At 45.6% G+C, this 15009-nt stretch overlaps 1 protein-coding gene across 13 annotated transcripts in view; it reads left to right on the top strand.

The window, feature by feature from the left end:
- SCAI (suppressor of cancer cell invasion) overlaps positions 1 to 15009 on the top strand; it is a 166004-nt gene that overhangs the window by 24994 nt on the left and 126001 nt on the right. The window contains exon 1 of one of the 13 annotated variants that reach the window (XM_089302569.1): positions 12975 to 13689. The exons of 11 other annotated variants lie outside the window; for them this stretch is intronic. Coding sequence is in view for 1 of the 2 variants with exons in the window: in XM_089302543.1 (XP_089158669.1) it covers positions 13680 to 13689 (10 nt within the window). In the remaining variant the exon portion in view is untranslated. Of the gene's footprint in view, positions 1 to 12974; positions 13690 to 15009 lie in introns of those variants that run through there. One more of the 13 variants, XM_089302543.1, reaches the window with a different exon arrangement.

Genomic DNA, 15009 nt, shown 5'->3' with positions numbered 1-15009 from the left:
TTTAATCAGTTTTCTTTTGGTTGTTTTTGGTAGAAGGGTGAATATGGCCCTTATTACATCTTATTGGAAGTAGAAGTCCTGGGATCTTTTTAAATCTGGAATGGATGTTTAATTTTATCAAATGCTTTTTCTGTGTCTATTAAGATGATCATAGGATTTTGTTCCTTTCCCTCCTCCCCTGCTAATGGATAGAATTTCTTCTTTTAAAAAATCTCTAATATTAAACCAACCTAACATTTATGGAATAAACCTTAAGTTAGTCATGATCTTTTTTTTTTTTTAAAGATTTATTTATTTTTATTTGAAAGTCAGTTACACAGAGAAAGGAGAGGCAGAGAGAGAGAGAGAGAGAGTTTTCCATCCGAAGGTTCACTCCCCAATTGGCCGCAAAGGCCATAGCTGCGCCAGTCCGAAGCCAGGAGACAGGAGCTTCTTCCGGGTCTCCCACATAGGTGCAGGGGCCCAAGGACTTGGGCCATCTTCTACTGGATCGGAAGAGAAGCAGCCGGGACTAGAACCAGTGCCCACATGGGATGCCAGCGCTTCAGGCCAGGGCTTTAACCCACCACGCCACAGTGCCGGCCCCAGTCATGATCTTTTTTTAAAAGAAGATTTATTTTATTTGAAAGGCAGATGTATAGAGAGAGAGAAAAAGAGAGATCTTCCATCTGCTGGTTCACTCTCCAAATGGCTCCAATGAATGGGGCTGGACCAGGCCAAAGCCAAGAGCCTGGTGATTCATCTGAGTCCCAAATGCTTGGGGGCATATTCCTCTGCTTCCCCAGGCACATTAGCAGGGAGCTGGATCAGAAGCTGAGAAGCTGGGAATTGGACAGGCACCCATATGGGATGCCAGAGTTGCAAGCAGTGGCTTAACCCACTGTGTCACAATGCTGACCCCAGATCCTTTTTTTAATATATTGCTGGGCTCAGTTTTTTTTTTTTTTTTTTTTTTTTTTTTTTTTTTTTTTTTTTTTTTTTTTTTTTTGACAGGCAGAGTGGACAGTGAGAGAGAGAGACAGAGAGAGAAAGGTCTTCCTTTTTGCCGTTGGTTCACCCTCCAATGGCCGCCGCTGCAGCCGGCGCACCGCGCTGATCCTGGCAGGAGCCAGGAGCCAGGTGCTTTTCCTGGTCTCCCATGGGGTGCAGGGCCCAAGCACCTGGGCCATCCTCCACTGCACTCCCTGGCCATAGCAGAGAGCTGGCCTGGAAGAGGGGCAACCGGGACAGAATCCGGCGCCCCAACCGGGACTCGAACCCGGTGTGCCGGCGCCGCAAGGTGGAGGATTAGCCTATTGAGCCACGGCGCCGGCTCTGGGCTCAGTTTTTTAAGATATGTCTTAGGTTTTTTTTTATCTGTATTTTGGTTCATATACCTACTAAAGGTTTTGCTCTCAAGATTGTCCTTATGAAAGTTTATAGAGAATTCTGAAATGAGTTGGGAAATGTTCCTTTTTCTTTGGAAACATTTGCATAATATTCGTATTTTTCTTCCTTAAATGGTTACATAAATTCTTCGATAAAATTGTGTAGTGATTTCATTTCAACAGCTGTTTAATAAAGATCTGTTTATTATTTATTTGAAAGGCAGAACAATGGAGAGAAAGAGAGAGAGGGATATATATATATATACACACACACACACACGCACACATACATACATACATGCCATTTGCTGGTTAATCTCAAATGCTCAGCTGGGACCAGATCTGGCTGAAGCCAGGAGCCAGGAACTCTAACTGGTTTCCCACATAGGTGACGGGAACCCTCATGTGCCCTGGGGACACATTAGTAGGACACTAGATTGGAAATGAAGGTGTGATCCAATCCCAGCCACTGAAATGGGATGGGGGTATCCCAAGTGGTGACTTAACCCAGTGCCTACCCTGTTCTACTTTTTTATTAGGGGACTATTTAGATATTCTATTTGCTTTTGTTTCTTTTTCTTTCTTTCTTTCTTTTTCTTTTTTTTTTTTTTTGACAGGCAGAGTGGATAGTGAGAGAGAGACAGAGAGAAAGGTCTTCCTTTTGCCATTGGTTCACCCTCCAATGGCCGCCACGGCTGGCGCGCTGCGGCTGGTGCACCGCGCTGATCCGAAGGCAGGAGCCAGGTGCTTCTCCTGGGCTCCCATGGGGTGCAGGGCCCGAGCACTTGGGCCATCCTCCACTGCACTCCCTGGCCACAGCAGAGAGCTGGCCTGGAAGAGGGGCAACTGGGACAGAATCCGGCGCCCCAACCAGGACTAGAACCCGGTGTGCCAGTGCCGCTAGGTGGAGGATTAGCCTATTGAGCCACGGTGCCGGCCTGCTTTTGTTTCTATTTTGGTCAGTGGTGTTTTTTTTAAGACACTAATGATCTGTTCAAGGCCATATATCTTATTCCAATTCTGTTTTTTTTTTTTTTTAACTATGTCATACCAACGTATTATATATGTTTAAATTTCTGTACTCTTTTGTCTTCTCCTGTGGAACACTAACAGGTACTTTATATCATCTGCTGTTTAGGGCCAAATAGATATTGAACTAAATTAAAGCATACTTGGATTTATTTATGTTGAAGTTTTATAAGGAGATAATTGAATTAAGTAGTTGCTTCAGTAGGTCACTGGGCTTTGTCAGTATTTAAATGTACATTTTACTTCCTCAGTAATAGATTATTGTTTATTAGGGAAAGTGGGTTGGGGTATGTATTGAATAATAAGGTAGAGTGGGCCCTTCCTGTGAACCAGGGAGTTAAGCTGCTGCTTGGGGTGGCTGCATCCCATGTTGGAGTGCCAGGTTATCACACTTCTGATCCAGCTCCCTGCTAGTAGTGTTCCTGGGAAGCAGCAGACGATTACTCAAATACTTGAATTTCTGACACCCATGTGGAAGACCCAAATGGAGTTGCAGGCTCCTGACTTCAGCCTGGCCTATCCCTGGCTGTTGAGGGCATTTGCAGCATGAACCAGCTGATAGCAAATAGTTCTCTCTCTCTCCTTTCTGTCACTTTTTGGAAGTATAATTCATATTGTTGCATTTGTTTTTCTAGATTGCTTTTTTTTAAAAAAGAATTATTTATTTAAAGGCACAGTTAGAGAAAGTGGGGAGAGAAAGAAAAATCTTTCATCTGCTGATTCACTCCCAAATTGGCCACAATGGCCAGGGCTGAGCCAGGCCAAAGTCAGGGCCAGGAGCTTCTTCCAGGTCCCCCATGTGGGTTTAGGGACCCAAGAACTTGAGCCATCCTCCTCTGCTTTGCCAGGAATATTAGCAGGAAGCTGGATCGAAAGGGGAGCAGCTGGGACATGAATCAGGGTCATATGGGATGCCAGTGTTGCAGCTGACAGCTTTACCCGCTGTACCGCAACGCCAGTCCCTTTAGATTACAGTGAAAATGTTTTTATTTCTTAAAACCAGGTAGAATTGATATCTGCCTGTGATTCAGTTGCCCAGGGCAGTTGAAAGAAACAAAAGTAACTCAAATGTAGAATGTTATTTATCAAAACTTTTTTAATTTCTATTTAAGAGAGATTATAACTTGTTCTGAAACCTGTTATCAGGATTAAATTAATGAATGGGTAACATTTCAGTATCATGCAAGCTGTCCATTTTGTTACACAGGACTTAAGACTCACATGTTAGGGAAGAATGTGGGTTTGAGGGGAAAGGGTTCAGCTGGAGGTCGGTTTCTGTAAAATATGTTGTTGCCAAAAGAAATACTACCTAGCAGCCTTCTCCTGTGTGGAGGGAGTCCAGAGAGACCAGAGCAGAAATTGTACAGAGGAGCTGTCAAACCAGATTCCTATGAATGTCAGATGGGAAATAAAACTCACGGTGCTAACATTTGTGCTGGATGAATAGGCCCTTGGAAATGAATGTTTCAGTGCTTGTATTTTTTTTTTTTTTTTTTTTTTTGACAGGCAGAGTGGACAGTGAGAGAGAGACAGAGAGAAAGGTCTTCCTCTGCCGTTGGTTCACCCTCCAATGGCCGCCGCGGCTGGCGCGCTGTGGCCAGCGCACCGCACTGATCCGATGGCAGGAGCCAGGTACTTCTCCTGGTCTCCCATGGGGTGCAGGGCCCAAGCACCTGGGCCATCCTCCACTGCACTCCCTGGCCACAGCAGAGAGCTGGCCTGGAAGAGGGGCAACCGGGACAGAATCCGGCGCCCCGACCAGGACTCGAACCCGGTGTGCCGGCGCCGCAAGGTGGAGGATTAGCCTAGTGAGCCGCGCGCCGGCAGTGCTTGTATTTTTTATCATGGGTGTATGTTGAATAGACATTCAGAGTTAACTACAGCTAACAAAATTTAAAGTATGAAATTTAAACCAGAATTTAAGAGATTTTCAAAGGTCATGTTGGCTAAATATTGACTTATTTGTATCGTTTTCCCAGAAAGTGTTTATCTCCTCATATTAGGGTTTGGAAATTTCTAAAGAGAGGGGACTTAAGTCCTTAGAAATAAAATATGGGCCGGCGCTGCGGCTCACTAGGCTAATCCTCCGCCCTGCGGCGCCGGCATGCCAGGTTCTAGTCCCAGTTGGGGCGCCGGATTCTGTCCCGGTTGCCCCTCTTCCAGAACAGCTCTCTGCTGTGGCCAGGGAGTGCAGTGGAGGATGGCCCAAGTGCTTGGGCCCTGCACCCCATGGGAGACCAGGATAAACACCTGGCTCCTGCTTTCGGATCAGTGCGGTGCGCCGGCTGCAGCGCACCGGCCATTGGAGGGTGAACCAACGGCAAAGGAAGACCTTTCTCTCTGTCTCTCTCTCTTACTGTCCACTCTGCCTGTCAAAAAAAAAAAAATGGTAATTTAAATTTCATTTTCTAAACCAAAATGGAAATGTAGAGAACATATATAAGCAGTTATGCCAAAGTAATTACCTGTAGTTTTGTTTATTTTTTTAAAGATTTATTTAATTACTTGAAAGTCAAAGTTACACAGAGAGAGAAGGAGAGACAGAGAGAGAGAGAGAGAGAGAGAGAGGAGAGAGAGAGAGAGAGAGAGGGAGGTCTTCCATCCACTGGTTCATTCCCCAGATGGCTGCACCTGTTGGAGCTGAGCTGATCCGAAGCCAGGAGCCAGGAGCTTCTTCTGGGTCTTCCACGCTGTTGCAGGGGTCCAAGGACGTGGGCCAACCTCCACTGCTTTCCCAGGCCATATCAGAGAGCTGGATCAGAAGTGGAGCAACTGGATCTTGATCCAGTGCCCATATGGGATGCCGGCACTGCAGGCAGCAGCTTTACCCGTTGTGCCCTAGTTTTGTTTATTTTAAAGGCGTTGGATGGCCTAGGTCTTCTCACCACAGGGTGACTTCTGAAAGTGGGTGTGTTGGAGGCGGGCCCTATGATGCAGCAGTTAAGCTGCTGCCTGGGGCGCCTGAGTCCCGTACTGCAGTCCCTGGACTTGAGCTCTGCCTCTGCTCCAGTCCAGCTGCCAGTTCACGTGCACCCTTGGAGGCAGCAGGTGCTGGCTCGAGGGCGTGGGTCCCCGCCACACACGAGGGAGACCCGGGTGGAGTTCTGGGCTCCTGGCTTTCTCCTGGCCCTGCTCCATCTGTTGTGGACATTTAGGGTGTGAATCACCAGATGGAAGACCTCTCTCTCTCTCTTACTCTACCTCTCAAATAAATGAAAATAAATTAGGTTTTAAGAAATGAGTGTGTTCTCTGCCTGCAGTCCAGAGTAAAAACCGTCAAGTGCCTTGGAAGATGATTATTCAGAAATAAAGTATTGTTGACACTTTACGTTAAATGAAGGTGGCTGATTGAGGTTCTCAGAATTGAGAGGATGCTGTTGTTAAAGCATTTAGGTTACTGAGCTGCTTCTGCATTGGTGACACACACTCTCCTCTTCTGTCCTGAGTGTTCCTTGACGTTCACAGAATCATAAATTATAAAGAGGTGAGCTTTTTGGTATGTGAATTATATCTTAATTAAGCTGTTATTAAAAAAAAACCCTAAGTGTTTAAGATGGCTTACTTTAATGTGTAATAAAAGCTTGTTTTGTGATAAAATGTGAGTTGGAATCATAGCAGCTAATTGCCCCCAGATCAGAGGAGGACAGAGAAACAGCTGAGAGAAAAGTTAACCAAGCCTCTGGCAGACACTGGGGAGACTGGTGTTATAAAGTTGCTACTGCATAGCCAAACAAAAGGAAGCATTTTTGTTCTTCAATTTTTTTGAATTTGGCCATTTTGATATAAATTTTAAGATGTTTGTTAGTTTAAAACACAGTTGTTCCTGTCCTGTCCCTGTCCTACTTACCCACCATTTGTAGTTTCAGTTACCTGTGATCAGTTATAGTATGAAGATATTCAATGGAACCTTCTAGAAGCAAGCTATTCATAAGTTTTAAATTGTGTACCATTCTGAGTAGCCTGACGAAGTCTTTTGCCATCCTGCTCTGCCCTGCCTGGATGTGAGCCTCCCATTTTTACAGCTTATCCATGTTGTGTATGCTGCCCGTTAGTCACTTGGAGACCAACTAAGGTATCAGATCCACTGTCAGGATCTCATAGTGCCTGTGTTCAAGTAACTTGAAAAGAGTCCCAAAGTATAAGAGTATTGATGCTGCAATGCCAGCATCCCATGTGGGTGCCACTTTGAGTCTCAGCTGCTCTGCTTTGGTCCAGCTCCCCGCTAATAAGCCTGAGAAAGCAACAGAAGATGGCCCAAGTCCTTGGGTCCTTGCACCCACCTGGATGGATTCCTGGCTCATGGCTTCGCACTGGTCCAGCTCTGGCCATTAGGGCCATTAGAGCTTTAAAAAAAAAAAAAAGAGTATTTATGCTAGCAATTTTTTAAAGATTTATTTTAGATTTTAGAATTTTAGATTTATTAAAGATTTATTAAGGCAGAGTTAGAGAGAGAAAGAGAGAGACAAAGAGAGAGAAAGATTTTCTATCTCTGTTTTGCTTTCCAAATAGCTACAACAGCCAGACACTGGGTCAGGCCAAAGCCTGAAGCCTGAAACTCCATTCAGGTCTCCCTTGTAGGTGGCAGGGGCCCAAGAACTTGGGCTATCTTTTGCTGTTTTCCTAGGCCCATTAGCAGAGAGCTGGATTAGAAGTGGAGCAGCTGGGACTCATATGGTACCATTGTGGTTTTCCACATCTGTTGGGGGGTCTTGGAACATATCCTTGGCATACTTTATGCTTATAACAGGTTTTCACTTAGGTGGCTTAAAATAATGATTATGAAGTTAGATTATGACAAAAGAAAACCTCCCCTCCCCTTTTAAAGATTTATTTATTTCTGTGAAAGGCAGAGTTATAGAGAGGGAGAGATAGCACCCGATCTGCTGGTTCATTCCCTAAATGACTGTAACAGTTTGATCTTGGACAGGCCAAAGCCATGAGCCAGGAACTCCATCCTGGTCTCCCACATAGGTGGCCAGGGCTCAAGTACTTGTGCCATTGTCCACTGCTTTCCCAGGCATGCTGCTCGTCACGGGGCAGCAGGTCCGATAGAGCTCCTCAGGGCCAGCCTGGGGAGCTCAGGGGTCGAGTGGGATGATGAGTGTCGGTGGCAAAGGAACCACACCAGAGCCGGGAGATCAGTCAACGCCCAGGGCGCAGCCGGGTTCTTGACTTTATTGGGATGGGAAGAGCTTTTATAGACACAGAAAGGGGGCTGTCCAGGGCACAAGGGAACCGAGCCAACCAGCTGAAAGGTAAGGCAGGACACGAGCTGGGCATGCCCTCAAGGGCCTATCACAGCCGAGGACACATACTGTTCACAAATACGGAAGTCTCCTGTCAGGCTAGGTACCTTCCCCGGGGGCCATCTTGGATTGTTGGAAACGCTGAATCACTGGGATGCGAAAGTGTGGCAAACTTGCTTAGCGGTCTTGTGGAGCTAAGGCTTAGCAACTTTGTTTCCTTTACAATTGGAGCCCCCCCCCCCCCCCTGCACATTAACAAGAAGCTGATCAGAAGTGGAGTGGCAGAGATTGGTGTGAGGTGCAGGTATCCTAAGCAGTGCTTAATCCGCTGTTCCATCCACAATGCCAGCCCCAAAACTTGTCCCTTGATTCCAATTCATTGTCAGATCAGATCATTCACTAAACAACAGATTGGGGAAAGTACCATTTGGCCACAAATTTCCTACCTCATTATTATGCTTACATTAGAAATATATGCTGTTGGGGTGGGCGCTGTGGCATAGTGGGTAAAGATGCTGCCTGCAGTGCCAGCATCCCATATGGGCAATGGTTCAAGTCCCGGCCACTCCACTTCCGATCCTGCTCTCTGCTGTGGCCTGGGAAAGCAATAGAAGATGGCCCAAGTCCTTGGGCCCCTGCACCCATGTGGGAGCTCCAGAAGAAGCTCCTGGCTCCTGGTTTCGGATTGGCGCAGTTCCGGCCATTGTGGCCAATTGGGGAGTGAACCAGCGGATGGAAGACCTCTCTCTCTCTGCTCTCCTTCTCTCTTTGTGTAACTCTGACTTTCAAATAAATAAATAAATAAATCTTTTTTTTTTGAAATAGATGCTATCTTTTGGTAAACAACATGAATTATTTTCGAAAAAAGTATTTGGTGGTTTTGCCTTTTTGGGTCATGTCAATATTTTCATTCTTTGGCATTTGCTATTTATGATGAAATAATTTTTTTTTAAGAGATGGTTTAACTGTGACTGGGGTTTTCGTAGTTGTACAAATACTGCCCTGCTAATTTAATGCAGGCATTTCCCTAGCTTTATCAACTTGGGTTTATTGCTAGACTGTGCCAGATTTTAATGTGATAATGGAGGTCAAAAGTTTTGCTTATGTGGTAATTTGCTTTGCAATTTCATTTAATCATTAAAAAGGCGATGAACTTGATTTTAGAGTATGATTTGACCCGGGGTTTATGTTATGTGAAAGAACACTGCAGCCCTCCTTTTTTTCTTTTTCTTTTTTAAATATATATGTTAATGACTTTCTCTCTTTTTTTAGAGATTTATTTATTTATTTGAAAGTTAGAGTTACACACACACACACACACACAGAGAGAGAGAGAGAGAGGTCTTCCATCCGTGGTTCACTCTACAATTGGCCACAACTGCAGGAGCTGTGTTGATCCGAAGCCAGGGACCAGGAGCTTCTTCCAGGTCTCCCATGTGGTGCAGGGGCTCAAGCATTTGGGCCATCTTCCACTGCTTTCCCAGGCTATAGCAGAGAGCCGGATCGGAAGTAGTGCAGCTGGGACTTGAACTGGCGCCCATGTGGGATGGTAAAGCCACTGCAGGCAGCGGCTTTACCTGCTGTGCCACAGTGGGGGCTGGCATCTTAACCGGGAGGCTAACCACTCACTTCCCTCTACGCCACAGCACCAGATCCTGCAGCCCTTCTTCACATGGTTACTTTGGGAAAGTATATGAATTAAGTCCATTTAAACTTTGGTGTCAGCTCTAGCCAGTAACTTCTTCAAGAAATTTATCTTAAATTGATTTTAACTTTTTGCTCTAATAGTGCATAGAGATAGTGTTTCAGTGAAACACAGCAACAGAAATGTCTGCATTTTACAGTGTTTGTGAATTTTTTTGTTTTGCTTGGTTTTCCTTTAACATATTGAGAACCAGCAAAGATGTCCTGACAGGGAGAATCTGAATGGAGTCTTTTGGGGGTTATGAAGTGTTTGAATTTTAAAGGCTAGTGCTAAGGAGAAATTATGGCAGAGACGTAACTGTAAACTGAAAGTGTTGCTAACTGGAGATGCAGTTATGCCCCTGCTCTGTTAAGATCTGGATCCTGCCTGGGGGCCAGCTTAGTGGAACCAAGACTGCTCTGTGCCAGGAGGGCTGTTAGGTCCAGCAACGCTGTGATCAGAAAGTCCTGGGGGGAGTTTCACAAAGTCCATGCCCAGAAAGCCCTGCACCCAGCAGTATCCCAGGAGAGGGAGTGGGAGAAGAAATGTGGCCCCTGCCTCGAGCTGTAAGCAGACTGGGCTCGCGATTCTTTGCCGAAATGCCCACCTGGCCTGTCAGGTGTGTATCCTCTTTGTTAAACTTTGCTAGCATTCTTACTGCTAAAAATATATGTACATAAATAAAAAGTTAACTTTTTAAAACTAGTTAGACATGTAACATGCATGGGTCATACTGGACTCTCCTTGTCATTCTCCCAGTGACTTCTGGCAGATTTTAATACAGTAGGAAGGTTTGTTATGGGGCCAGCGTTGTGGCATAGCCAGCTAAGCTGCCACATGCAATGATGCAGGCATCCCCATGAGTGGTGATTCATGTCCTGGCTGCTCTACTTCTGATCTAACTCCTTGCTAATGTGTATGGGAAAGTAACAGAAGTCCCAGGTACTTGGACCCCTGAACTTAACGTAGGAGACCTGGATGAAGCTCCCTACATTTGGCCTGGCTCATCCCTGGCCATTGTGGATGTCCAGGGAGTGAAACAACAGATGGAAGATATCTATCTCTCTCTTTCCTCTCTCCTTGTCTCTCCTGTAACTCTGCCTTTTAAAGAAATAAAAAATCTTAAAAAAGAGACTTGTTATGATGCCAACTCCATTATGCTTTGGACTAGAATAATTTTATTGTCTTATCAATGTAAAGAGTCTACTTGAATCCTTTGGATTGTAGTTTTTTAGTGTAATTTCCCCTGGTAATAATTCTGTTAGGATACATATTGCCAAGTATGTGTGGAGGTGTAGCTATATGGAGCATAAAATTAGATACACTTCCTTCCTTTGGCTCACTGTCTAAATTTAGTAGGCAAGAATCTCTTTTCCTAGATATCATTAAAAATAGAAGATCCCCATCTGTCTGGAATGGGTTAGATATAATTCTGCCTGCAGGCTCGGAGATGGACTATATAGCACTGACTTCCATTTAGCACTAAGGCTCTTAGAAAAATAGTGCTTTTCTTAAAACTGAAACCAGGATTGTACAGTTTACAATGTTGACCTTAAATTGCCTTTTAAGTTTGTAAAATTCAGGAAGATCTAAGAGAATTGAATTTTGAGGAAAAATTGAGACATAAATGAAATAGTATAAGTTGATTAGGAAAATTGGTTTTGACGTCAAGTCTAGTTCTACTCCTACTTTATAGTTTACTAGTTACATAAGAAAGCTACTTAACCTTGCTGAAAGTGTAGCCTCATTTATGGGGTTGGAATACCCAGGCCTATTTGATAGGGTTTTGAGGAGTAAATTGAATTAGTAATTATAAAATGTGTTTTTCTGTGCCTGGCATGTAGAAGACACCTTTTTTTGGCAGTGGTGGTTGTCAGTTGTTGATGTTCACATTACTTCTGGTTCCTTGTAGTAAAAATCTGCCACCTGGCTCCTAAAAAAAAAATCTTAACTCAAACTATAATATGAAGTCAGAGGTAAACAGATTACTCCTGGGGGTACTTGGAGTCATGGAAATCATTTAGAAGAGGAGTGAAAATCCTCCCGGAGGACTGCCTGTGTTTAGTGGATACAGAAGCAGAGAGAGAGAGAGAGAGACAGACTGAGGGAAAGCCATCACTGAGGCCAGAGGTCTGGGAGAGTAACGTCAAGGGATTCAGGCATAGGTTGCATATTTGGTCAAATATTTTCTTCAGAAGTTCATTCAAGAATATTTCCAGCACTAGTTGGTGCCAGGTAGTGGAAGGACCTGGGGAAGACCAGTCCTCTGAGCAGGTGTGAGTCTCGATCTTTGGCTGTGGACCTGGATTTTATTAGGTAGAGAGGTAAGTGTGAGGCGAGATGGAGGCTGTGAGTTTAAGGTGATTCCTGTGAAAATTTAGCTCTTTTGCAGCGGAGCCACTGAGACTGGGTAATTTTGTTAGCAGACAGTTGTTCAGGCTCTTGCTGCTCCACGCTGGACAGCCAACTCTCCAGAGACAAGAGTTGGTAAGAGTGAAGGGCTGACCTCAGAAAGCCGGCAGTATTGGCCAGAGAGACATCTCTGGGTCCAAAATGTGCTCCTTCTGCTAAACAAGCCAGCAAAAAGGATTTCTAAAGGAAAAAGGGTAGCTGCAGGGGGAGTTAGAACAACAACAGCAACAAAAAAAAACCAATGAGTTCAGGGGCTGGTGCTATAGCGCAGCGGGTAAAGCTGCCACTTACAGTGCCGGCATCCCATATGGGCACCGGTTCGAGTCCCGGCTGCTCCTCTTCTGATCCAGCTCTCTGCTATGGCCTGGGAAAGCAGTAGAAGATGGCTCAAGTCCTTGGGCCCCTGCACCCATGTAGGAGACATGGAACAAGCTCCTGGCTCCTGGCTTCGGATCGGTGCATCTCCTGCCGCTGTGGCCATTTGGGGAGTGAACCAGCAGATCAAATAAATAAATAAATCTTAAAACAAACAAAACAAAACAAAAACCAGTGAGTTCAGTCAACTGATAATCAGGCAGATTTTCAGGCTTTGTTCTGATGGTCCTGGTCCGGGAAATCTAGGTGGCAATCAGGTGGCAGATTAACATCAGTGAGGTAGAGGCTTCCTCCTTAGCTGGGAGCAGGGTCTGCCATTCCAGTCATCTCCTTTCAGTGGGCTCCAAAAATTCTTCTTTTTTTTTTTAAATTTTTTATTTTATTTTGAAAGTTAGAATTACAGAGAGAGAGATCTTCCATCTGCTGGTTCAGTGCCCAGATGGCTGCAATGGCCAGGGCTGGGCCAGCCAAAGCCAGGAGCCAAGAGCAGGGTCCCAAGCACTTGGTCCATCTTCCACTGCTTTCCCAGGCACATTAACAGGGCGCTGTATAGGAAGTGGAGCATCTGGAACTCAACCCAGAGTCCATGTAGGATTCTAGCGTTGCGGGGGTGGGGGGTGGGGTGGCTCCTCTGAAAATTCTTATGCAAACATTATTAGTCACATCACCATCACATGCATTTCACAGTGTCAGTGGTTGGTTTTTGTTTTAGGATTTTAGAGTTCGAAGAAGGTGAGGAGGTGGCCAGATAAAGTAGAAAAGGCAATATTTTAGGGGATACAGGACGGAGTAGGGGTTCAGCCTGCCTGGACAGAGGGCAGGGGTTTGAAGCCAGGCCTCCTACCATTTGGGCAGCAGGCAGAGTCCCGGCTTATGCTGTTTGTTGGGGGAGGTGCAGGGTGCCGCATGGGCCCTGCGAAGGTGTGGGGGACGTGTACCCCTAGCAGTCTGAAATGTCCCAGGTGCAGGGCTTTTCCAAGCAGTAAACATTCCACTAGCCTTTGGATTATCCATCCACGCCCAGTTTCATCCCCTTTCGGGGTTGAGGCCTCCATGGCTAACAGGTTCTAACAAGTCAGAATATGAAAAGAAGGGAAGAGAAGAAGCCTCTATTATGGTTACAGTTAATGAGGAACAGAACTTTGTTGGCTCATTCTTTTGCCATCTCAGTGCAGGGCCCTGTTTCAGGCAAGGATCTCTTGCTGTGTCATTGCGTGGTGAGAGGCTCCAAGGGCAGGAGAGAGAGGCAAGAGAGAACGTTTAATGCTGTGCATTGTTCATGGGTGGGGGAGGCCTCCCCATCTCACCGCCTCCTGGCACAGGGGTCACATTTCCCACACACGCTTTTCGGGAGACACGTTCAAACCACAGCCATCATATAGAAATGGAGAGAAAGGGGAAGAGGAAGCGGTTCCACCTGTTCTAGTTGGGAAAGTGAAAACCTTAGCATGTGTGGAGCTTGAGGGAGAGAGCAAACCTAGTGGGAGGTGAATAATTGAGAGGCAGGTGTGCTCTGAGCCCTGCGGGAACGTTGTCGGTGCACAGCTCTTTCCTGGAAGAGGAGGAATGAGGGGAGGTAAGTTTGGGGCTGGAGGGGAAAGTGAGGACATTCTTGTTTAATGGCCTTGGTTTAAGTCGGGAAAATGGGTTTCATTGAGGTAATCCATGTGGATCGACTAGATTTTTCTGTTGCCAATTAAATAAAAATAGCCACCACCTGCAGCACTGGCATCCCTTATGGGCTCCAGTTAGAGTTCTTGCTGCTCCACTTCCAATCCAGCTCTCTGGTATGGCTTGGGAAAGCGATAGAGGATGGTCTAGGTCCTTGGGCCCCTGCACCCAAGTGGGAGACCCGGAAGAAGCTCCTGGCTCCTGGTTCTGAATTGGCTCAGCTCTGGCCATCACGGCCATTTGGGGAGTGAACCAGTGGATGGGAGTCAGTCTCTCTCTCTCTCTCTCTCTTTCTGCCTCTACCTCTCTGTAATTCTCTGCCTTTCAAATAAATAAATAAATCTTAAAAAAAAAAAAAAAGAATATCCTTCCATTCTTTTTCTATAGGAACATTTAAAAAATTTTATTTATTTGAAAGGCAAAGTTAGAGAGAGACAGAGACAAACATATATCTGTTATCCACTGGTTCACTTCTCAAATGGCTATAACAGCTGGGCTGTGCCAGACCAAAGCCAGGAGCCTGGAACTCCATCCCCAACTCCTATGTGTGTTGCAGGAGCCCAGGTACTCTGCTGCTTTTCCCAAGTGCATTATCAGGGCTCTGGCTTGGAGTGGAGCAGCCGAGACTCAAACTGGTGCTTATATGGGATATTGGGGTTACAGGCAGTGGCTTAACCCTCTATGCCACAGCATTGGCCCCAAGGGAACATACTATTACAATTTTAGATCACTGATTATCTGCCGGGGTCTCTCCCTGCCACCCCTCACCCCCTAGGACATTGAGCAATGTCTGGAGATTTTTGCGGGTCACAAGGTGAGGTTGTCCTCCTGGCATCTGGTGTGTAGAGTTCCAGGTGCTGTTCAACATCCTACAGTGCGTGGCTCCGCCTCCCAGATGGCCCCAGACTTTGGAAGTGTTGTGGTTGAGATCCTCACCCTAGACAAGAACATTTGCAACATACTCTTCAAAAACAGCCAACAAGTTTGAATAACAGCTGGATATATCTCTTCTTCAAAAGTCACACTTCAGAATAATTTGTTAAAGTCTAAAAAAATCTGCAGGGGAAAACACAAGCTGTTTAGCTGACTCCCCCCCTCCTTTCTTAACAACTGTTAACACTGAGGAATGCATTTAGGAAAGGCTGCACTGGAATCTCTGGGCTGTCTTCTTCTGTGTGTTCATCCTTGTAATCTCTAGTGTCGGGCACATTTGGTTGATCCTAAA

This window comes from Oryctolagus cuniculus, chromosome 1, assembly GCF_051225735.1.
Source record: "Oryctolagus cuniculus isolate XC-2025 breed Fujian yellow rabbit chromosome 1, ASM5122573v1, whole genome shotgun sequence".
NCBI classification, from domain to species: Eukaryota; Metazoa; Chordata; class Mammalia; order Lagomorpha; family Leporidae; genus Oryctolagus; species Oryctolagus cuniculus.
Note: the sequence above shows the minus strand (reverse complement) of the source record. Positions and strands in the feature narration are given on the sequence as shown.